Source organism: Bos indicus, chromosome 6, assembly GCF_029378745.1.
Source record: "Bos indicus isolate NIAB-ARS_2022 breed Sahiwal x Tharparkar chromosome 6, NIAB-ARS_B.indTharparkar_mat_pri_1.0, whole genome shotgun sequence".
NCBI lineage: Eukaryota > Metazoa > Chordata > Mammalia > Artiodactyla > Bovidae > Bos > Bos indicus.
The window spans coordinates 57,872,697-57,896,122 of NC_091765.1; the positions used below are offsets into that span (position 1 = coordinate 57,872,697).

Sequence of the window (23,426 nt, forward strand, 5' to 3'; positions counted from 1 at the left end):
AGAATGGGATGACAGAGGATGAGATGGTTGGATGGCATCACCAACTCAATGGACATGAGTTTGAGTAAGCTCCTGGAGTTGGTGATGGACAGGGAAGCCTGGCGTACTGCAGTCCATGGAGTCACAAAGAGTTGGACACGACTGAGCGACTGAACTGAACTGACCTGAGGGCTTCCCAGGTGGCACAGGTAAAGAACCTGCCTGCCAGTGCAGGAGACCTAAGAGATGAGGGCTCGATCCCTGGGCTGATCTATTCTGGAGGGCATGGAGGGCATGGATCCCTGGAGGGCATGGCAACCCATTCTAGTATTCTTTCCTGGAGAATCCCATGGACAGATAAGCCTTGCAGAATACAGTCCATGCGGTTGCGAAGAGTTGGACACAACTGAGCATCTGAGCACATCCATATTATATTAGTTTCAGGTTTACAACATAGTGATTCAATACTTTTATAGACTATACTTCATTTATAGTTATTATAAAATATTGGCTAGACTACTTGTGTTGTACAATGCATCCTTATATATCATTTATTTTATACATAGTAGTTTGTACTCAACAAATACTTCGTGAAGACCCGCTAGGCACTGGGCTAGATTCTTAAATACAATGGTGGTGAATGAGAATCATTTACATCCTTGACAACCTCTCATGCAATAGGCAGGATGCATATAGATGTGTGTATCCTAAGTGTGTAAAAGGACCCCAATCCTCAGGATATGTGTATGACTCGTGTTTCTGCAGGATATATGTGCTGCCCTTTTGTGCTGGACAAAGATGGAGTCAGCGCTGCCGTCATAACTGCAGAGTTGGCCAGCTTTCTAGCAACCAAGAATTTGTCTTTGTCTCAGCAGCTAAAAGCCATCTATGTTGAGTAAGTTTCTATTGACTATTTAATTGAAGTAATTTTTTTTTATCAGTTCAGGTATACAACACAGTGATTCAGTGTATGTCTATATTGTGAAATGATCACAGTGGATACAATTAACATGCATCCCCACACAGGAATATTTTTTAATGTTTTACTCTCTTCTTGTGCACCCGATACTCATATTCTTTCTGATGCTCTTGCTTTAGTTATGAATTCTATTTCGTATGAAAACTAAATAAGAGATCACCTTTTCCTTTTGCTACTTAAGCAGTTAATAGTAATTACCATTCGTGATGACGTTAATCCTTAATAAATGAGAACGTTAGCTGCAGAAATGGCTAAGGGAAGAATGTGATTTTTTAAATGTCCAGTGTTGAAAAAGACTAAATGTGTTCATTAAACATCTATTTAGTCTTTGTAGCAATTACTTATTTCTGCCTTTCTAGTGCAAAAGCAACCAGACACAAGGTAATGGGCATGACGTGGCTGTATTCCAATGATAAAACTTTTACTTACAAACAGAGACTGAGGGCCACACAGCAGGGCAGTGATTCCTGGTGTAGATTGTTGGACCTCTTTATTTAATGCTGAATTACTCCTTTGAAATTAGTCGTGGTTGTTTGTTTTAGAATATACTGTTTGATAGATACATGTTCAGTGTACACTGTGCCCAATTATTTGTCCCTCATTTGCATGTAACCATGTTTGTATTGATAGGTATGGCTACCATATCACCAGAGCTTCGTATTTTATCTGCCATGATCAAGAAACTATTAAACAATTATTTGAAAACCTTAGAAACTATGATGGGAAGAGTAATTATCCAAAAACTTGTGGCAGATTTGAGATTTCTCACATTAGGGACCTTACAACTGGCTATGATGATAACGAACCTGATAAAAAAGCTGTAAGTAATGTTTTTTATCAGTTAAAGTCTTCTCGACTTACTTTTTCACTGTGCTTTGAATAGTTCAACCTATTTAATCATATAATTAATTGAAGCTGATTTTAGGCATTATTATAAATAAGCTATTAAAATATAGAGATAATTTTAAAACATGAGCTAAAACTACAGGGAGTCTCACTAGTCATCTCAGCCCATGCCATCTTTTAACACAGCAGGAAAAATCGATACAGTCGGCTCTGGGTATCTTAGGGTTTCACATCATAAACACCGAGGGTCAACTTACTACACTAGTGTATATAATGGACTCAAGCATCTGTGGATTTTGGTATCTGCAGGGGCTCCTGGCACCCTCCATGGGTGCCGAGGGATGACTACACTCAGAAGTGTAAGACCTGCCTGTGGTTAGAAGCTAATTGGTGATGGTCTGGGTAGAATCTGGGTCTTCTGATTGCAAATCTGGCTTTTCCTCTCTTTCAGCAGCTGAACTTGAAAAAACACCAGAATCACCTAGTGGCCAGGTTAAAACACTGAGCGCTGCAGCCCACCCCTTGTCTGCCTTTCTAATAAGTGCCCTGCTGATGCTGATGTTACTCGTCCAGCCTTGAGAACTACTGTTAGCTTCCTCCTTAGTTTTACCCTATTCTCTGACTATATGGGAGTTGTTGGGGCTTCCCTGGTGGCTCAAATGGTAAAGAATACACCTGCAGAGTAGGATACCCAGGTTCAATCCCTGGGTCGGGAAGATCCCCTGGAGAAAGGAATGGCTACCCACTCCAGTATACTTGCTTGGAGAATTCCATGGACAGAGGAATGTGGCAGGCTATAGTTCATGGGGTTGCACAGAGTTGCACATGACTGAGCAACTAACACTAATTCATTCATTCATATGGGAGTTGTTAGCTGTAGCACATGAGTTCAAATTCTTCCTACCATGTGGATCCCCAACTGGAGTCAAAAGAAGGCACAAATATGGCAGAAGATAGTATTGCTAACTATGGCAAGTGGGTAGGGGAAGAAGAGTAAGAATATCCCTATGAGATGCTGGACATTTGCTTTAATATTCTCCTTTTTATATTTTTTAATTTACATCTGCACACAATATGTTTTTAAAAGGCAAATAGTATTAAAGGGTTATGAAGAAACTTGGCAGTTCTACCTCCTACCATTTCATTGCCATGTGTCAAGAAAACCACCTTCCCTCTCAGTTGTTTCTCTGGTATTTACCACCAGATTTCTAAATAACATGCTCATGTGGTGATGCTTTGACTTATCAGTGTTAGGCTTTATTAATTTTCTATGATGGAGATTGGAGGAGGAAATGGCAACCCCACTCCAGTATTCTTGCCCGGAAAATTGCATGGACAGAAGAGCCTGGCAAGCTATACTCCATAGGGTCGCAAAGAGTCAGACACTACTAAAGCGACCTAACGTAACAACATGATGGAAATAGGGATTTGGTTCTTAGAGTTGCGACATTCACAACTCTTCTCCCCTGTGCCTGCAGTACATTTGTTTGTACCACAGGTTTTGGCAACATCAGATTCCAAGCTTGTATTATGAGGACTAGTAGCTATTGTTTTCTGCTTAGCTGAATAGTGTACTTTGCTTAGGTTCCCCTTACATTGTATAAAGAATTATTTTTTCTGTAATTAATAGCTGCTTTGTTCTTTCATCTGCATGGATTTCTATGCATTCCTCACCAGTCCTTCCCACATCCTTCAAACAGCTTTCAGTAGGGTTTTCTACCCAGTCCAGTGATTCCGTGCTTCTGTTGGCTCCATCTTGTTTCCAATGGCCTCCCTCCTGGCCGCTTTCCCTGGGGAGGGCCCACTGCTCTCCGGGTTGAATGCCCAGCTGTCATCCTGGGGATGCTCTTCACTACTCTCTGGGGTTATATCCCTTGCTCCTGGACCCCTTTTTATAATTAGCTTCCTAAATCACATTTTCTAGTATCTTCCTAAGAAGAAGTGAATAGAGGTAAATTTTTAGAGGTGTTTAGGTCTGAAAATGTCTTGCTCTACCCGCACACTTTGTTGACTCACAGATTTGAAAGCATTGCTCCATGTTTGTTAAGCTCTGGAGCATCCATCATTCATTTATTCAGGAAATAGCTGGGACCTGCTGTGTGCTGCATCCAGGGATAAGGATGCTATACTCATTCAGTCCTTTCTATGCAATTGTTTTTTCCTCTATGGAAAGTATTAGGAACATTCCACTAAACCTTGGGTTCAGAATTTCAGTGATAAGCTTTTAGTATGGGCCTCCTTTCTTTCATTTTTCTGGACACTTGGTTGGTCTTTGTTGGCCTATGGAGTCATTTTTTTCCATCCTGAGAAACTCTTGAATTTTTTCAAAGGGGGCTGGATGGTTGTTTTCCAAATAACCTTTTCCCTCAAATTTTCTGTTCTCCCCTTCTTGACAAGTTCTTCTTGACAAGTTCTTAGATGCTGACCCTCCTGGAGTGATGTTCTACTTTCAAAGTTTCTGTCTTCCCGTTGTCCATCTGTGTCTTCCTTTCCTACTTTTGGGGAGATTACCTCAACATTAAATGTCTGCTTCTTTGAACATTTCAGCTCTTTTTCCTCTATTAAAAGTAATATCTTGTTTCATGTATATCATATCTCTATTAAGGGTATTAATTACAGCTTTTTTTTAATGTAGATCTTTCTTCCTATGAATTGTCTTTATTTCCTTCAAGGTCTTCTGGGGACGCCTCGCTGTCACCCTAGTCTCCTGCCTAAGGGTAATAAGCTGGGATGCTGAGTCCCTGGAAGTGGAGGAGAGGTCCATGGGACCTGGGAGGAGGGGTGCTAGTGTCCAGTGTGGGGACTCTGAATTACTTTCAGTTTTCTCCATGCCCTGCCTTCCATGATGCCCAGTGTCCCCAACTTCTAAGCTCTTCTGTTTCAGTTATACCAGAGATTTAAGGCGTCTCCTGATGAGGTGGTTTGTTGACCACATGGGCAGAAGTTGAGGATCTGGGAGGATCGAATAGCTCCTTTCAGATGCTGCCTTTGTCTGCCTTTGCCTCACGCCTGCCCTTTGCAGTACCTGGTGCCCTGGTTAGTGAGCTCTGCCAGGGTTCTGCAGAGCATCCTGACTCAGTTCTCGTCTGCCTGTTGTAGGCGCCCCCTGCTCATTGTCCTGTGTTCCAGCAGGCTCCTTCCGCCCCTTCATCTGGTTTCTGACTGCCATGATTGTTTGGCAGACCCCTCAACAGCTGCTGCTGCTTTGCCCTTGCGTGCTTTTTTATTTTAATACTTTGGTCACTTTAGTAGAGTTTGAAGAGCAGTCAGCCATGATACATATACCAGAAGCTTTTGAAACTGAAATAAGCCTATTTCATTGTTTTGTGGGGTTTTGTAATGCATTATTAATCGGTTTAAAACAATTTATTGTGAAAGGGTGTGTTTTGATTTTAGAAAAACTTTTAGTAGCTTTAATAAAACTACAGAGGTAAAAAGTAGTATACAAAGTTACTTTATTTTCACAAATTGCCTTATTATTATTTATTTCATTTATACCGAGTACATTTTCTAACTTCCTCAAATGTGTTCTTTTTTTTGCATTTACTTTCTTGCTTATTTGAGGAAAAATATTAGTTAGGTAAAAAACAACTTACGTTGCTACTTACTAATAAATTTATAACATGAAAATTAATTCCTAGATTCTCCCGACTAGTAAAAGCAGCCAAATGATCACCTTTAGCTTTGCTAATGGAGGCGTGGCCACCATGCGGACCAGTGGGACAGAGCCCAAAATCAAGTACTATTTGGAACTGTGCGCCCCACCTGGAAATAGGTATGGATGGCAGCAGCTGTAGTTTTTATTCCTTAAACTTCCTAAATTCTCTGCAGACACTAAGTAAAATAGCTCATCTGTCCAGTATGTAGTTTAAGTAAGAATGTTGTTTCAGAACCTGCAGCAGTATTGTGATTTTAACAGCTGTTTGAAGTGTTGAGAAACAGGAGTGCTTACTTCCTACTTATTTCCTTCTAAAATTTCCCTGTATGGGAAACTTCCTAATTTCAGTAATATCAATAAAATTTCCTTTTTCTAGTACTTTTTATTTGAGGCTGGCACCAGTGACTTTTTCTCCATGTCCCTGGTACAAATGAATTAAAATCCATTAATGAATTAGTGGATTAAATTAATGAAATTAATGAAATCCATCCAATCAATTACAAATCCATTCAACAAATATCTTTGAGCATCCATCGTGTGTAAGTCATGCTGGGTTTGGGGGAAGATAAAGAGTCACAGCAGAAAGTGTCCTCACCGCCAAAGAGCTGACAGTCTAGTAGCTTCAAGGTCATGTTTTGTGACTTTGTAAAAGTTTGGACTATAAAGAAAGCTGAGTGCCAAAGAATTGATGCCTTTGAACTGTGGTGTTGGAAAAGACTCTTGAGAGTCCCTTGGACTGCAAGGAGATCAAACCAGTCAATCCTAAAGGAAATCAGTCCTGAATATTCATTGGAAGGACTGATGCTGAAGCTGAAACTTCAATACTTTGGCCACCTGCTGCGAAGAACTGACTAAGTGAAAAAAATCCTGATGCTGGGAAAAATTGAAGGCAGGAAGAGAAGGGGTTGACAGAGGATGAGGTGGTTGGATGGCATCACTGACTCGACAGACATGAGTTTGAGTAAGCTCTGGGAATTGGTGATGGACAGGGAAGCCTGGCGTGCTGCAGTCCATGGGGTCGCAAAGATTGGACACGACTGAGCGACTGAACTGAAAGGGTTTGAGTCACTCAGTTTCCAACACCTGTAACATTTGGAACTGTATCAGCCATGGTACATGTAGCTAGCACATGTAAATGTAATAGTACACATTTAACAGTCGCTTAGCTTTCACTTCTCTATTCAGAATACAGTTCAAAATCAGGAAATTTTTTTTTAAAGTGAGTTAAGTCAGTGCTATCCAACAGAAATAAAATATGAGCCACATATGCAATTTGAAATTTCAGTTCAGTTCCTCATTTGCACCAGCCACATTGCAAGTGCACCATAGCCACGTGTTACTAGTGGCTGCTGTAGTGGACAGCATAAGTCTGTCTAGGTGGTAATGGCACATACACCCCAGAGCATTGATCAGAGGGTTTTTCTGGCTTGTGAACCAAATTTTCATTATGTGGAAATAAGAGCAAAGGAAATTTTCTGAGCATCCTAAATTAGCCAGCCAATAACAGATTAAATGTAGCAGGTTAGAGGGGCTGGGGAAGATGTGTTGCAGTTAGACTTTCCTTAATCAGGGAGAAGTGAATGCCAGCAGCAAAGCAAGAAATAGTAAAACAAAACTATAAACCTTGAGAACAAGAACTCAGAATATTCACCTGTCGGGGAGTTTATCATAAAGGAAATAGCAAGCTACATCCAAATGAGCCCTGAATCTTCTGAATAATTCTCATTCTCATTCTTACTTAGTGTTTCCATATTTCTGTGACTCACTGTTTTGAAAACAAATGAACATTAAGTCCAATTTAAAGATCTATATTCAGGGAATTTCCCTGGTGATCCTGTAGTTAAAACTGCACTTCTGCTGCAGGAGGTTCAAGTTTGATCCTTGGTTGGGTAGCTAAGATCCCACATGCCATGCAGCATGGACAAAAAATTTAAAAAACAAAAAGATCTATTTTCTCTATATATTTATCTTTTCCTTTTCATTATCCTGTGAAAATATATGTAATGTTTTTTTAAAAAAAACTTTCTTTTATAAATAACAATACAACTTACTACTCAAGGGTCTATAGTATTTACATTTTTCACATGGCTTATTGAGTGGACTTAAATTCAAATATTAGTTTCTAAATTGCTGAAGATACTTGGAAACTTTGCCGTTTTATTATCGTCATTGAGAAATGTCTAATTATAAGTCTGTTTTATCTATTATCAACCCTCCAGTTGTTTGCACATAAATGAGTATTTTCCACATGCTTAAAATCTTGATTTCGATAAAGAGATCTAGTTCCCTAGATTTTTGTTTATACTTTAATTGTGACCTTTTTGTTCCCAGAGTAAAATTAAAAAGATAAACAGGGGATCTGAGTTCTTGGTGAGTGACCAGCAGGCCCACTAGGAGGCTCCCCATCTCTTCTATCCTGGGAAGGTCTTACACACAAGGCTTCAGCCAAGCTCCCAATAGTTTGAAGACAGACAGGATCAGAAAACTGGGACGTTAGTCCATAGATATGATGTCTGGACTCAAGCAAGGCATCAACATACCTATCACAACAGCCATAAACCCATGGCTAAGGTTTCCTTATTTTCTGATAATGCTAAATATTATTAATATATTTTATATCATGAATTCTATTCATTTGTAGAATTCCACAACCCACTAACTCTTTAGAATTGAAAATCTTTTTTCAAATATAAGTACTACCTTTAAAATTTTTTGTTGGGGTTGATGTCTTTGGTTTTTTTTATTATTACTATTGGTTTTTTTTGGGGGGCGGGGGTGGTTGGCCATGCCGCACGACTTGTGAGATCTTAGTTCCATGACCAGGGTTTGAATCTGCACCCTCGCCAGTCAAAGCACGGAGTCCTAAACCACTGGACCACCAGGGAATTCCCTTGACGTCTTTAGTTTTGTTCAACTTTTTATTTTGAAAAATTTCAAACCTATAGAAATGTAGAAATAGTGTAGTGAATAAGCACATACTCCTCATATAGACTAGGGGTTGGCAAACTTTCTGTAAAGAGCCAAATAGTAACTATTTTAGGGTTTACACACAATCCTTGTTACAAGCATGCAGCTCTACTGTTGTGGATGGAAAGCACCCACAGACATAAAAGAGTGGTCGTGGCTGTTTCCCAATAAAACTACTCAAACAGGCCGAAAGCCATAGTTTGCCTCCCCAACCTAGTCTCAGCAGTCGCTAGTGTTTGGCAATATTTGCTCTCATATTTTTCTCAGCCATTTGAAAATACGTTGCAGACTTTAATACTCATCTCCTAAGAACAAAGAACCTCTCTTACTGTCTCAAAAATTAGGTAATAATTATGTCAAGCAGGATTCTAACAGATAAACAAAACCAGCAGGAGATACATAGTAAATTAAATTCATTGATGAGTTTTAGTTTAATGGATATTGTTTTAAAAAAAAAAAAAAACGTGCAGTAATTATTAGCCAGTGTGCCTTCCTGAGAACTGTTATTTTCCTCAAAGCACATTTTTGGAGAAGGAAAAAAAGACTTGTGTAATTCATATATATTTATGAAGCATAATTACTTTATATGTTACCAATGGGGATAAAAATAATTATAATGATAGCTACATTTATTGAGGTTTTTGGGCCAGGTTGTGCTAATTGCTTTATATAATTTATCTCAATCTATACAACAACTCTCTTGAGAGGATAGTCTTTATTTCAGTTTTACAGGAGAGGAATCTGGGCCTCTGAAAGGTCAAGTCACTCACCCAAGGGCACAGAGCTAGTAAGTAATAGAGCCAGAATTACTGTCTGTAATAAAATGGATTGTTTTAGTTTTACTGGTTAACTGTTACAATGCAAGGATGATCTTAACTAATTACACAGATTGCCCATTTTGTTAAAGATGGCCAGGTATAAAGTATTAAAAGTTTGAATTGAGGGATTTAAATTTCTTTTATTGAACTTCTTGGTTTTAAATATAGTAACTCACATCAGCTAGTAGCCTGATACATAAGTCTGACACATAAATTAGACACAATGTCTAATTATAAGTCTGTTTTATCTATTAAACAATCCTCCAATTGTTTGCACATAAATGAGTATTTTTCACGTGCTTAAAGTCTTGATTTTGTTAAAGAGATCTAGTTCCCTAGATTTCCACACTAACTTTAGTTGTGACTTTTTTGTTCCCAAAGTAAAATTAAAAAGATTCGGAGTCTGAGTTCCTGGTGAGTGACCAGGAGGCCCACCAGGAGGCTCACCATCTCTTCCATCCTGGGAAGGCTTTATAGCTGAGGCTTCAGCCAAGCTCCCAATAGTTTGAAGACAGACAGGATCAGGAACAGTCATGTCCTGCAAGACCAAGGACTTGCGGGAAATATCTATAACAGTTCAATGGGATTTAATGACAACTGGAGTCATGAAAGTTTTCTCTGCACTGTTAGGTATGGACCCTGCAGGACTTTTAGGGACGCTAGGCTACAGATTGTGTGTTTTGAAAATTCTTATGGGACTTCCCTGGTGGCCCAGTGGTAAGACTCTGCACTTCCAGTGCAGGGGGCAGGGGTTCAATCCTTGGTCAGGGAACTAAGATCCAACATGCCTCACATGGCCAAAAAAAAAAAAAATTCTTATGAGAAGTGCAAAGGTGTGGTTTTGTTTATAGTAGAGACCTTGGGGAAGCCTTTGGGGAAAATAATGAATATTGTCTCATGGACTTTTTATCCATGCCACAGATGTGTTCCCATGCTTAAGTAACTGGAGTTCTGTCTGATTTAACTCTTCACTTAAGAGTAAATATCAGTGTTGCTTGATATTGGGAGTGTTTAAAACATGCTCCAGAATAATCCACTGACCTGGAATTTTTTTCCCCCTTATTTTGCAGTGATCCCGAGCAGCTGAAGAAAGAACTAGATGAACTAGTTAGTGCTGTTGAAGAGCATTTTTTCCAGCCACAAAAGTATAACCTCCAGCCAAAAGGAGAGTAAACCATCCCAGCCTCGGGCATAATTACATTTACCTACAACTAAGCTGATTCCTAGAATGTCGACGTTCACTCTTGCCATCTCCTGTTTGACCACTTCCAATTTGCCTTGATTCATGGACCTGACATTCCAGGTTCCTATGCAATACTGCTCTTTACAGCATCGGACCTTGCTTCTATCACCAGTCACATCCACAACTGGGTATTATTTTTGCTTTGGCTCCATCCCTTCATTCTTTCTGGAGTTATTTTCTCCACTGATCTCCAGTAGCAGATCCAGAGTGAACGTCGACATTCTAGGAATCAGCGAACTAAAATGGACTGGAATGGGTGAATTTAACTTACATGACCATTATATCTACTACTGCGGGCAGGAATCCCTTAGAAGAAATGGAGTTGCCATCGTGGCCAACAATAGAGTCTGAAATGCAGTACTTGAATGCGGTCTCAAAAATGACAGAATGATCTCTGTTCGTTTCCAAGGCAAACCATTCAATATCACAGTAATCCAAGTCTATGCCCCAACCAGTAACGCTGAAGAAGCTGAAGTTGAATGGTTCTATGAAGACCTACAAGACCTTTTAGAACTAACACCCAAAAAAGATGTCCTTTTCATTATAGGGGACTGGAATGCAAAAGTAAGAAGTCAAGAAACACCTGGAGTAACAGGCAAATTTGGCCTTGGAATACAGAATGAAGCAGGGCAAAGGCTAATAGAGTTTTGCCAAGAAAATACACTGGTCATAGCAAACACCCTCTTCCAACAACACAAGAGAAGACTCTACACATGGACATTACCAGATGGTCAACACCGAAATCAGACTGATTATATTCTTTGCAGCCAAAGATGAAGAAGCTCTATACAGTCAACAAAAACAAGACCAGGAGCTGACTGTGGCTCAGATCATGAACTCCTTATTGCCAAATTCAGACTTAAATTGAAGAAAGTAGGGAAAACCACTAGACCACTCAGGTATGACCTAAATCAAATCCCTTATGATTATACAGCGGAAGTGAGAAATAGATTTAAGGGACTAGATCTAATAGATAGAGTGCCTGATGAACTATGATCGGAGGTTCGTGACATTGTACAGGAGACAGGGATCAAGACCATCCCCATGGAAGAGAAATGCAAAAAAGCAAAATGGCTGTCTGAGGAGGCGTAACACATAGCTGTGAAAAGAAGAGAAGCAAAAAGCAAAGGAGAAAAGGAAAGATATAAGCATCTGAATGCAGAGTTCCAAAGAATAGCAAGAAGAGATAAGAAAGTGTTCTTCAGTGATCAGTGCAAAGAAATAGAGGAAAACAACAGAATGGGAAAGACTAGAGATCTCTTCAAGAAAATTAGAGATACCAAGGGAACATTTCATGCGAAGATGGCCTCAATAAAGGACAGAAATGGTATGGACCTAACAGAAGCAAAAGATATTAAGAAGAGGTGGCAGGAATACACAGAAGAACTATACAAAAAAGATCTTCACAACCCAGATAATCACGATGGTGTGATCACTCAGCTAGAGGCAGACATCCTGGAATGTGAAGTCCAGTGGGCTTTAGACAACATCACTACGAACAAAGCTAGTGGAGGTGATAGAATTCCAGTTGAGCTATTTCAAATCCTGAAAGATGATGCTGTGAAAGTGCTTCACCCAATATCCCAGCATATTTGGAAAACTCAGCAGTGGCCACAGGACTGGAAAAGGTCAGTTTTCATTCCAATCCCAAAGAAAGGCAATGCCAAAGAATGCTCAAACTACCGCACAATTGTACTCATCTCACACGTTGGTAAAGTAATGCTCAAAATTCTCCAAGCCAGGCTTCAGCAATACGTGAACTGTGAACTTCCAGATGTTCAAGCTGGTTTTAGAAAAGGCAGAGGAACCAGAGAGTAAATTGCCAACATCTGCTGGATCACCAAAAAAGCAAGAGAGTTCCAGAAAAACATCTATTTCTGCTTTCTTGACTATGCCAAAGCCTTCGACTGTGTGGATCACAATAAACTGTGGAAAATTCTGAAAGAGATAGGAATACCAGACCACCTGACCTGCCTCTTGAGAAACCTATATGCAGATCAGGAAGCAACAGTTAGAACTGGACATGGAACAACAGACTGGTTCCAAATAGGAAAAGGAGTACGTCAAGGCTGTACATTGTCACCCTGCTTATTTAACTTCTATGCAGAGTACATCATGAGAAACGCTGGGCTGGAAGAAGCACAAGCTGGAATCAAGATTGCAGGGAGAAATATCAATAACCTCAGATATGCAGATGACACCACCCTTATGGCAGAAAGTGAAGAGGAACTAAAAAGCCTCTTGATGAAAATGAAAGAGGAGAGTGAAAAGTTGGCTTAACGCTCAACATTCAGAAAACTAAGATCATTGGCATCTGGTCCCATCACTTCATGGGAAATAGATGGGGAAACAGTGGAAACAGTGTCAGACTTTATTTTTCTGGGCTCCAAAATCACTGCAGAGGGTGACTGCAGTCATGAAATTAAAAGACGCTTACTCCTTGGAAGCAAAGTTATGACCAACCTAGATAGCATATTCAAAAGCAGAGACATTACTTTGCCAACAAAGGTCCGTCTAATCAAGGCTATGGTTTTTCCTGTGGCCATGTATGGATGTTAGAGTTGGACTGTGAAGAAAGCTGAGTGCCGAAGAATTGATGCTTTTGAACTGTGGTGTTGGAGAAGACTCTTGAGAGTCCCTTGGACTTCAAGGAGATCCAACCAGTCTATTCTGAAGGAGATCAGCCCTGGGATTTCTTTGGAAGGAATGATGCTAAAGCTGAAACTCCAGTACTTTGGCCACCTCATGCGAAGAGTTGACTCATTGGAAAAGACTCTGATGCTAGGAGGGATTGGGGGGCAGGAGGAGAAGGGGACAACAGAGGATGAGATGGCTGGATGGCATCACTGACTCGATGGATGTGAGTCTGAGTAAACTCCGGGAGTTGGTGATGGACAGGGAGGCCTGGCGTGCTGCAGTTCATGGGGTCGGAAAGAGTCAGATACGACTGAGTGACTGAACTGAACTGACAACTAAGCTGAACTTGATTTCTTAAGCAATGTTTTTGAGGGCCAAATAATTTAAAGTATTGCTACAAGTATTTTATTGTTTAATAGACCTACATTCCTCCTTATTTTATGTTTGGATGTTAAGGGAAATAAAGAAAGATGGCCCAATCTAACAAACCAACATTCCTTTTAAAAGGCTGAGCCTGGACATCATCTGAATTTAAAAAATGAAGGTTTTAAAAATAATTAACCTTCAAAAAACATGTTGTGATTAATAAGCTTTCATTAGAATAAATACCAAATATGTTTGTCCTCTAAAATTCATTTTATATGTAAGTGAAACAGCCATAAAGCCTATACAATTACTAAATTCTGGGCTGTCATATCTAAGCTAGCCACTTTTATATATGCATATATTTGCATTTCTGTCAAGTCCTTATGAGATAAATGAACAGAGCAAATGTTGTGTTTTAGGGAAAATACAAATCACAGGAACCTATAAAGTGGAGCAAAAGATACTTTAAAAAGGTGAAGTTTTTTGACCTAAAATTTATTTCTAATTATGCACTATTATACATTGTGTAGGTGGTAGGAAAAAACAGCTTAACCATCTTTGTGTGGTGTGTGTTCATTTCCTTTTTTAAAATCTTGAATCAAACAGTTGGTTATTTGACACTTGCAAAGTAGATTATTGTAATTTTTTTTTTTTTTTGCTTTAGTACATTTAAATGTAATCTTAGTCCTAAAGTAGCAAGGATTTTTTTTTTTTTTAAACTTTACATAATTGTATTAGTTTTGCGAAATATCATAAAGTAGCAGGGATTATAAGCAATAACTTTGTGACTGACCTTGTTTTTATGTGATCACAATGTAAAACCAGACGTTTCCAGGTTCATTATTTGATCTGTGCCTCCTCATCACTGATGGCCTTATAACCTTCCAAAATGACTCCCAGCAAGTACCATGACCAAGGACCAAACTGTTCTTTATATACTTTATATATTTTGTATGATTCTTTTATTTTTAAAGCAAATGATTACCTATTATTTTTAAATGGTTATTAGCAGTTTCAGAACAACGAAAAACTACAGTTCTGTTGTCAATCATGTTTCTAATGTGAAGGAAAGAATATCTGTATATCCTCATAATAACATAGTTTGTCCCCTACCAGCACTCTTAAACGTACAATATTCCATATATTCTATCAGCTGCTTCATTGTAGAAGCAATATTTATTTTTGTTTGATAATGTTTTCTAGTCTTAAACTGTACTCTGGAAAAAAGAAATTTTAGATCTGAGCACATAAATGGTACTCCATCCCAGAGTTTGTCTCTGGAAATGCGAAGGTAATTTAAGATCTAGTCCTGCTTAACGGAGCTCAGGGTCTAATTGGAGGGCTAATAAGCAACCATTGAGTACAGTATTTACACAGTATTTACAGTATTCTATGACTGAGTTATTTGCAAAGTACTCAGAGTTGAGAATTGTGAGAAAGGAGTTCATTCTGCCCAGAGGAGGCTTCACCTTCAGGAGCAAGTAGCAGCTGAAGATGGAGAAGGAAGTCTTCCAGGCAGAGCACAGCAAGAGCAGAAGTGTGGAGGTGCCAGGGTGTGTGTGGTTGGGGTAGGGTGGGGGGTGTTAAAACAGAACCCAGATGTAAATTTTAGTACCTGCCCCACTTCTCCCCATGAGCAGCAAGCGGGTGATTCAGTTGGACCTAGAGGAGATCCTCCTCTATTTCCAAGTATCTCTTGACTTTTTATTGTTATTATGGGATGCAGGGTAGCAATGTGCGGTGCATAAAACTTGCAACATCAGGCCCCTGCATTCTAGTCTTGGTCCACTGGGAACCAGCTCTGTGACCTTGGGCAGGTCACTTAGCCTCCCAAAGTCTCCATTTTGTTATTTTTTACGACTTTGTTATTTTTTTTGTTAGGGCAGTTCTAGGTTCAGAGAAAAAATTGAGAGGAAGATACAGAGATGTCTCATACCCACCTTGCCCTGAGGCATGCCAGCCTCCCCAATTCTCAACACCCGCCCCCCCCCCCCCCCCCCCCCCCCCCCCCCCCCCCCCCCCCCCCCCCCCCCCCGCCAGAGTGATACATTTGTTACCATCAGTGAACCTAAATTAATGCATCATTATCATCTGAAGTGTGGAAACAAGAAAAAGATCAGTGAAGGAGTGAGGAATAGTAGGCAGAGCACAGAGGATTTTAATGGCAGTAAAAAAATTTTTCTGTATTGATACTATCATAGTGAATACATGTCATTATACATACATTTGTCCTAATCCATAGAACGTACATAACCAAAAATGAATACTAATGTAAACCATGGACTTGGGGTGATAATTTTGTCATTTTTAAAATAAAGAGATTTTACTAAATGGTCTCTGAGGTCATTTCATGCTGCAGGTCTTTATATAAAAATCCATTAAGGGCACCATCAGCAATAAAAAATCATCAGCAGTTCTGTTTGGCAGAATGCTTAACTAGCAGTGGCAACCCACTCCAGTATTCTTGCCTGGAAAATCCCATGGACAGAGGATCCTGGTAGGCTGCAGTCCATGGGGTCGCTAAGAGTTGGGCACGACTGAGCGACTTCACTTTCACTTTTCACCTTCATGCATTGGAAAAGGAAATGGCAAACCCACTCCAGTGTTCTTGCCTGGAGAATCCCAGGGACAGAGGAGCCTAGTGGGCTGCTGTCTATGGGGTTGCACAGAGTCAGACACGGCTGAAGTGACAGCAGCAGCAGCAGCAGCAGCCCTCTTAAAAGACCTAACATCTGAGATGGAGGAAAACATTTTGTACCACAGAGACAGGCAGCCTTAGGTTCCTATCCCACCTAACCTTATAGCCTAGAGGGAGGGTAGGGGTGCTGAAATTGGGTATGAGAAAGGTAGAACTGGGTGACATGCAGATGTCAGGAAACATCTGCATGCTCTGCAGGGGTGGAAGGCAGAAATGGCGGCTGAGCGCTGTGTAGCAGCCCCCTCTGCCTTCTAGCTGAGCCTGCTTGGGGAAGACAGTACAATTTGATGTAGGGATGGCTGTCCATCTTCTCTTGGTGCCTGGAAAGAACAAATCCCAAGTGAAGAATGAAAGTCTGACTTGTAGGAGGAAATGCAGGCCAACTGTTTTGGTTTTTTCTTCGTGGTGTTTCTGAAATCAAGAGACCTTTATTCTTCTCTCCCATAAGAAACATTGTCATTACCTCTCATTAATTTGTCCCATTGATTTAATTCTATCATCATGCTATTAAAGGAAAGTATTATTATTTCTTGACACTGGAAACATGGTTTTAAAAAGAAATAGTTAAGTAATGAAGCAAATGCATGTGTGCTACTTTAAAGAGATTTTGAGAGGATGGCATCTAAATCGTATTTATAATTTCTACTTCCTCAGAACTATTTGTGCATTCATTATATGTTCACTGATTGAGTCATGCTTGAATTTTGCTATGAGCCAGGCACTTTTCTGGATAGTGATAATAAGCTTGCATTTGGGACCTCAAGTAGTCTAGCCGAGGAAATCCATATGGACACATGATTGCTGCATTGCAATAGTCATGGGACTGAATTATGGGCAGGCAGTTCTGTGATATCCCCTTTTGGCCTTGTCTTTCTCAAGAACATCAAATTCAAACCCCTAACATTTTTGTTCAAAATAATTTGACTCTGGGAGGCTGTTTGCATGCCATTTCCCTGCATCATCCCTCTGTCCTGTTCTTGCTACCAACACACTTTGTGTTGAGTAACTCAACTATTGAAAGCAAGATGTCACACTCTAGACAGATGGGAAGCAAGAATTAAAATAACGCTCCTTCTAGACACTTCCCCATGTAAGCTGCTGCTGCTGCTGCTGCTGGTAAGTCACTTCAGTCTTGTCTGACTCTGTGCAACCCCATGGACTGCAGCCTACCAGGCTCCTCCGCCCATGGGATTTTCCAGGCAAGAGTACTAGAGTGGGTTGCCATTGCCTTCTCCGCCCCATGTAAGCACAGGGCAGTAACTACTCAGATTCACTGGAGGAGAAAGATAGCTGTCTGGAGAGATGAGGCCCTCCAACATGAGCACATGGTGACCAGGGTGGAGAGCAGTGTTGGGGAATCTAGTTCTTCTTGGCCTGGCTTACTTGTGTAGGTCCGTGAAATTAAAATTTTCGAAACACTAGCCACTTCCCATTTGTGTCCAATGAAAGCCACTTTTGGTGTTTGCTGCAAACCTGGTCCATAACGGACTCAGGCACCCAGAGTCAAGATTTGGCTCCCCAAAAAAAAAAAAAAGATTTGGCTCCAGGTCAAATAATCATTTGAAACCATTTCAAAGCAGCGTTGTGCAACTTCCAAAGGAAAGTTACGGTTGCAGTTTACAGAGATGACGAGACCTGATTGTGTCCTTCAAATACATTGTTCTGAACTATTTCACCTTGGCTATTTTACTTAAATCTCTAGGTGGCAAGAATGAAATGTAGCTCCATAGCTGAAAAGTGTTCCTAAAACAAAAGTAAACTTTAGGTGGAGGCTTGAGCTAACTTGAGATAACTTCTTTGCTAGTCCAGCAGGCTTCCTTATTTTTTCCTTCTGAATCCCAAGTCGGTTCATTCCCTGAGGTGGAATCATCCATTCTCTGCCCTCTGAAAGCGCCTTTATGCTCAAAGCTGTAATTGTCCTAAGTGCAGGACTACAGACTTTTCTCCCAAGTTCCAATCCTATATTACCGCCTGCCTCCTTGGGCTCTCCTACTCAGATGCCCTCAAATTAGATCAGCGTAGCCAACTCCGAATCTGTTTTTCCTCTTCAGTTAGTTCCTCAGATCCCCAGATTCAGTTAGTTCCTCCAGTCTAATCTGTACAACAGCCACCTCAAAATACCTGCCTGGAGTCTTTGGTGATTTTAACATGTGACTTGCCCCCTTTCCTTTTCAAACTTACAGAAAATTTCAAATGTGTACCAAGAATCATACAATGAGCCTCCCAATGCCCATCACCCAGCTGTAGCAAATCATGGCCAATCCCATTACATTGAAATCTCCCTCTTGCCCTATCTCTCTACAGGACAATTCTGAAGTAGATCCCTTACCTATCTTTGTATCTGTAATTATTTCAGCTGGAATCAAGATTGCCAGGAGAAATATCAATAATCTCAGATATGCAGATGACACCACCCTTATGGCAGAAAGTGAAGAGGAACTAAAAAGCCTCTTGATGAAAGTGAGAGTGGAGAGTGAAAAAGTTGGCTTAAAGCTCAACATTCAGAAAACAAAGATCACGGCATCTGGTCCCATCACTTCATGGGAAATAGATGGGGAAACAGTGGAAACAGTGTCAGACTTTATTTTGGGGGGCTCTAAAATCACTGCAGATGGTGACTGCAGCCATGAAATTAAAAGACGCTTACTCCGTGGAAGGAAAGTTATGACCAACTTAGCATATTGAAAAGCAGAGACATTACTTTGCCAACAAAGGTCCGTCTAGTCAAGGCTATGGTTTTTCCAGTGGTCATGTATGGATGTGAGAGTTGGACTGTGAAGAAGGCTGAGGGCTGAAGAATTGATGCTTTTGAACTGTGGTGTTGGAGAAGACTCTTGAGAGTCCCTTGGACTGCAAGGAGATCCAACCAGTCCATTCTGAAGGAGATCAGCCCTGGGATTTCTTTGGAAGGAATGATGCTAAAGCTGAAACTCCAGTACTTTGGCCACCTCATGCGAAGTGTTGACTCATTGGAAAAGACTCTGATGCTGGGAGGGATTGGGGGCAGGAGGAGAAGGGGACGCCAGAGGATGAGATGGCTGGATGGCATCACTGACTCGATGGACGTGAGTCTGAGTGAACTCTGGGAGTTGGTGATGGACAGGGAGGCCTGGCGTGCTGCGATTCATGGGGTTACAAAGAGTCGGACATGACTGAGCGATTGATCTGATCTGATCTGATCTGATATATCTATAAAAGATAAGGACATACTGACTCACACACACACACACATACCACCAAAGTACTTTTGTTAACACTTTAAAGTGTTTACAACTTAACATCATCAATTATGTAGTCAATGTGCAAACCAGTCATTTGTCTCAAATGTGCTATTTAGTCTTTACTTGAAAAAAAAAGTTTGTTATTCACTCAGTTGTGTCTGACTCCTTGCAACCCCATGGACTATAGCAGCCCACCAGTCTCCTCTGTCCATGAGATTCTCCAGCCAAGAATACTGGAGAGGGTAGCCATTCCCTTCTCCAGGGGATCTTCCTGACCCAGGGGTTGAACCCATATCTCCAGCACCTCCTGCATTGCAGGCAGATTCTTTACCATCTGAGCCACCAGGAAAGCCTCTCTTTGTTGGAATCAGGGTTCAAATAGTATCCACTTACTGCATTTGGTTAATAGGTCTCTTAAAATATCTTTTAATATGTAAATTCTTCATCCTTTTTTTTTTCTTTTTAAATCTATTCCAAACTGAATGATTTGTCCCATAGGGTTTCCCACATTGTGAATTTCTCTAACTGCCTCCTCATTGTGTGTTTAACATGTTTCTTTGTGCCCTACAGGTCATGTAAGGTGGTATGGAAGACAGAGAAGCTTGATCTGATTCAGATTTGATTTTTGTGGAACTTGGGGACAAGGGTAACTGAGGTGAATGTACAGCTTGTGCTGCCTGCTGTGCTGTAAGCAACACAGTCCTTTGCCTCTGACTCACCAGCCTCACATGTCTTCTGCTTGTATCCATGAATCAGTGACAGGCTAACTCATTAGCTTGCAAACAGATAAATTCTCAGACTCTTCACAGTTCATAACAATAAGAAGAGGGAAGTTATACTACCAAATATTAGGATTTATTATAAAGATACAGTAATAAATTTGGCAGAGAGATGAACAGACAAACCAATGGAAGGAAATAGCAAATAATCACATGTATGTAGAAGAAATTGGTGTATGACCAACATGGCATGATAAATCTATCTGTAAGGGAAAACTATTGAGTTAAAAACTCTGGAACAAATAACTATCCAGATGGAAAAACTAAAATTAGATCCCTACCTCAAACCATATCCAAAGCCATATGGAAAATTAACTTGTAGTTGGATTCAAGATCTAATGTGAACACTTAAAAATTCTGAGAAGAAATTCACAACATTGTAAATCAACTATACTTCAATTAAATAAATATTTTTTAAAACTACCTGTTGCAGGCTAAAAAAAATTTTAGAAGAAATTAATTGTAGGAGATTGTCTCTATGATATCATGGTAGAGAAGGATTTCTTAAAGGAGGAATTAAAAACCCAAACCATAAAGCAAAAGAGTCAACCACATTTGTATAATAAAAGCCATTATAAATAGAACTAAAAGACAACCCACAGTTTGGGAGAAGATATTTGTAACTCTTCTAACAAAATTGGTGATGAGTTTTTATGTTACTTTTATTAACTTTGAATCCCACACAACTTGTGAGCGTAAATCCATTTTATACACTCATGTGACACAGATTTTGAATTTTGATCAAGAACCCACTCTCCTCACCTGTGATCCCCAGCCCATCTCCCATCTCCACCCAGTGTCTCAAGCAAACTACATGTTTCTCTGATTCTGGATCAGAGAGTACAGTTTTTTTCTGGTTTCCTTTTCACAGAGGCACAGTCCTTTACAGATGTCTTGGGCACTGGGATTAAGATAGGATACCATGAATAAGAACAAGAAACTAGAAAAAAGGACCCAATAAAACTATTAGAGGAGAAAAAATAAAAAAACAAAACAACTGGGTCAGTTCCAACTCCCTGCCTCCTACCAGTCCAGGGCCACATTTCCAAGCACCCGTCGGTGGTGTGTGTGCGTGTGTGTGTGTGTGTGTGTGTGATATGTTATACCCCAGCCCTCGAGACCCACACCTGGTCTCATACCTCCCTCAGGCCATAGGTCCCCAGTGGTTGCTTTCTGGTTTTCTCAGTTTATAAAGGACAATTTTTTTTAACATGTAGGAAATATATTTTATTTAGAATTCAACTATACATTTAAACACATTTTGTTCCATTTTATCTAGCACTAATGTCTATTTGAGTTCTGAGCCTCCTGAACACTTGCTCACTCCACATGCTGGCCCAGCCCTGGCTGGGCTTTCCTGAGCACCCCACTACCACCCAGCAAAACCTCATTAAGGAGGAACAGGGCCCAATGGAATTTTGAAAGACTTTTAAGTTGTAAAATTTTAACTTGAAAATGTTACCGGCTTTGAAGACACTTTCCAGTCCTTGCTGGAAAAACTTTGACCATTTGAAAGGGAAAAATGTTTCCGACTTTTTCTTTATAGCAATCATTACACTGCTTCTGAAGCAGCATAAATGCTGAATTCCTGGAGTCTGAATTTCCAAAAAGATTAGGGTTACTTGAAATAGCCTATTAGGTTAGTATCCTGTTCTCCCTACAGAGAGATGAAAGAGGAAAGAAAACTGATAAGTCCAGACAGGAAGATAAAGCAGAGAAATTGGAACACTGAAATATAACAATATGGCCGCTCTGCTACACACCAGATTCTAAGTACTTAACTTTTGAGCTATGTGCTGCTCAGTCGCATCTGACTCTTTGCGACCCCATGGACTATAACCTGCCAGGCTCTTCTGTCCGTGGAATTTTCCAGGCAAGAATACTGGAACAGGTTGCCATTTCCTACTCCAGAGCATCTTCCCAACCCAGGGATCACACCCTTGTGTTTCCCACACTGCACCAACTGGAAAGCCCTTTACTAACTCGAATTCTGTTGACAACATTGTAAGGTAAGTACAGTTATTTTTATTCTCACCTCATAGGTGGAAACACTGAGAACCAAAATAAGTCAGTTAAGTAATTTGTCTAAGTTTACAAAGCTAGGCAGTGATCCATGGCTGCCTGAGGCTGATCACTGTGACAAGAATGGGTTCTTTCTTCAGAAGAACATTCAAACCTAAAGAAACTTCTGTGGTTATGGAATGTTAAAGGGTAATTTAACACATATTTGTGGAGTCTTGTCACTGGTTATAGGAAGAAATGAATTGTGAAACAGTAGGCATTGAGGTCCACGTGTGATCTTGTAGCATGCCAAGTACAAATGAATTTTTGAAGCCCAGGATGACACTAAAAAAATACAACTCGAAAGAATCTCTCTGGATACTAAGAATAGTTGTAGATGTTATCTTAACACACAGTGCATTAATCTTGGAGAACTTGTGGAACATGGAAAATTGCCAGGAAATATAAATTTGGAAAATACATTACCCCCTGCATTAGTTAGGTTTGCTTCATATGAAACCACCTCAAAAATGAGTGACTTAAGGCAACAGCCATTGAATTAGCCTGTCTGGCCTCTTTCTTCAGTCTCTCCCTGCCCTTGCATTTGGGAGACATTTTGGGAACCAACATTGCTGAATCAATGCCCTTCAGTTTCCCTTGTCTTCTCATCTCTATTAAAATTGTGTTCTCAAAGATGAGGGCCTTCTAACTTCCCCATTTCCCCACATTCTCTTTGACTTCCCAAGAGCTCTTAACCTGAGATCAAAGTTTCTCCAGTGATTCTGTGCGTAGAATGCAGAGAAACAGTGAACTTGGACAGAAAACAAGAAACATTTTTAAAATTACTTCCAGAAGCTCTGACCAAGATTTAGGTTTTCTTCTAATTATAAATGAAGGCAATAGTGTCATCAGTGCCACAACAGTGTCATCAGGCCCTGCGACTTTGTCATCAATAGAAATCACCTATGTTTTACATTTCAGCTGCCACAGGTATCTCAGACTATCATTCATACTCATCACTACAAAATCGTGATAGTTATTAGACCGTATTCAACCTGTGGTCAGATTTTGTTATTCAGTATGCTAATAATGAAGCACATATAAACCCCTTACCCGATATATGGTTTGCAAATGTTTCCCCATTCCTTAGGGGGAATTTTCGTTGTGTAGATTGTTTCCTTTGAGGGAATTTTTAGTTTGACATAGTAATTCTTACACTTTTAAATGATTGGGA

At 40.2% G+C, this 23,426-nt stretch overlaps 1 protein-coding gene and 1 long non-coding RNA gene across 3 annotated transcripts in view; one reads left to right on the forward strand and one right to left on the reverse strand.

The window, feature by feature from the left end:
- PGM2 (phosphoglucomutase 2) overlaps nucleotides 1-15,824 on the forward strand; it is a 41,546-nt gene extending 25,722 nt beyond the window's left edge. The window contains exons 11-14 of the mRNA XM_019962575.2: nucleotides 745-874; nucleotides 1,589-1,778; nucleotides 5,446-5,579; nucleotides 10,318-15,824. Of these exons, the coding sequence (XP_019818134.2) occupies nucleotides 745-874; nucleotides 1,589-1,778; nucleotides 5,446-5,579; nucleotides 10,318-10,420 (557 nt within the window). The 3' untranslated portion in view covers nucleotides 10,421-15,824. The remainder of the gene's footprint in view (nucleotides 1-744; nucleotides 875-1,588; nucleotides 1,779-5,445; nucleotides 5,580-10,317) is intronic.
- The window catches only part of LOC139183615 (uncharacterized), a 43,567-nt gene that overhangs the window by 10,149 nt on the left and 9,992 nt on the right, over nucleotides 1-23,426 (reverse strand). The window lies entirely within an intron of this gene.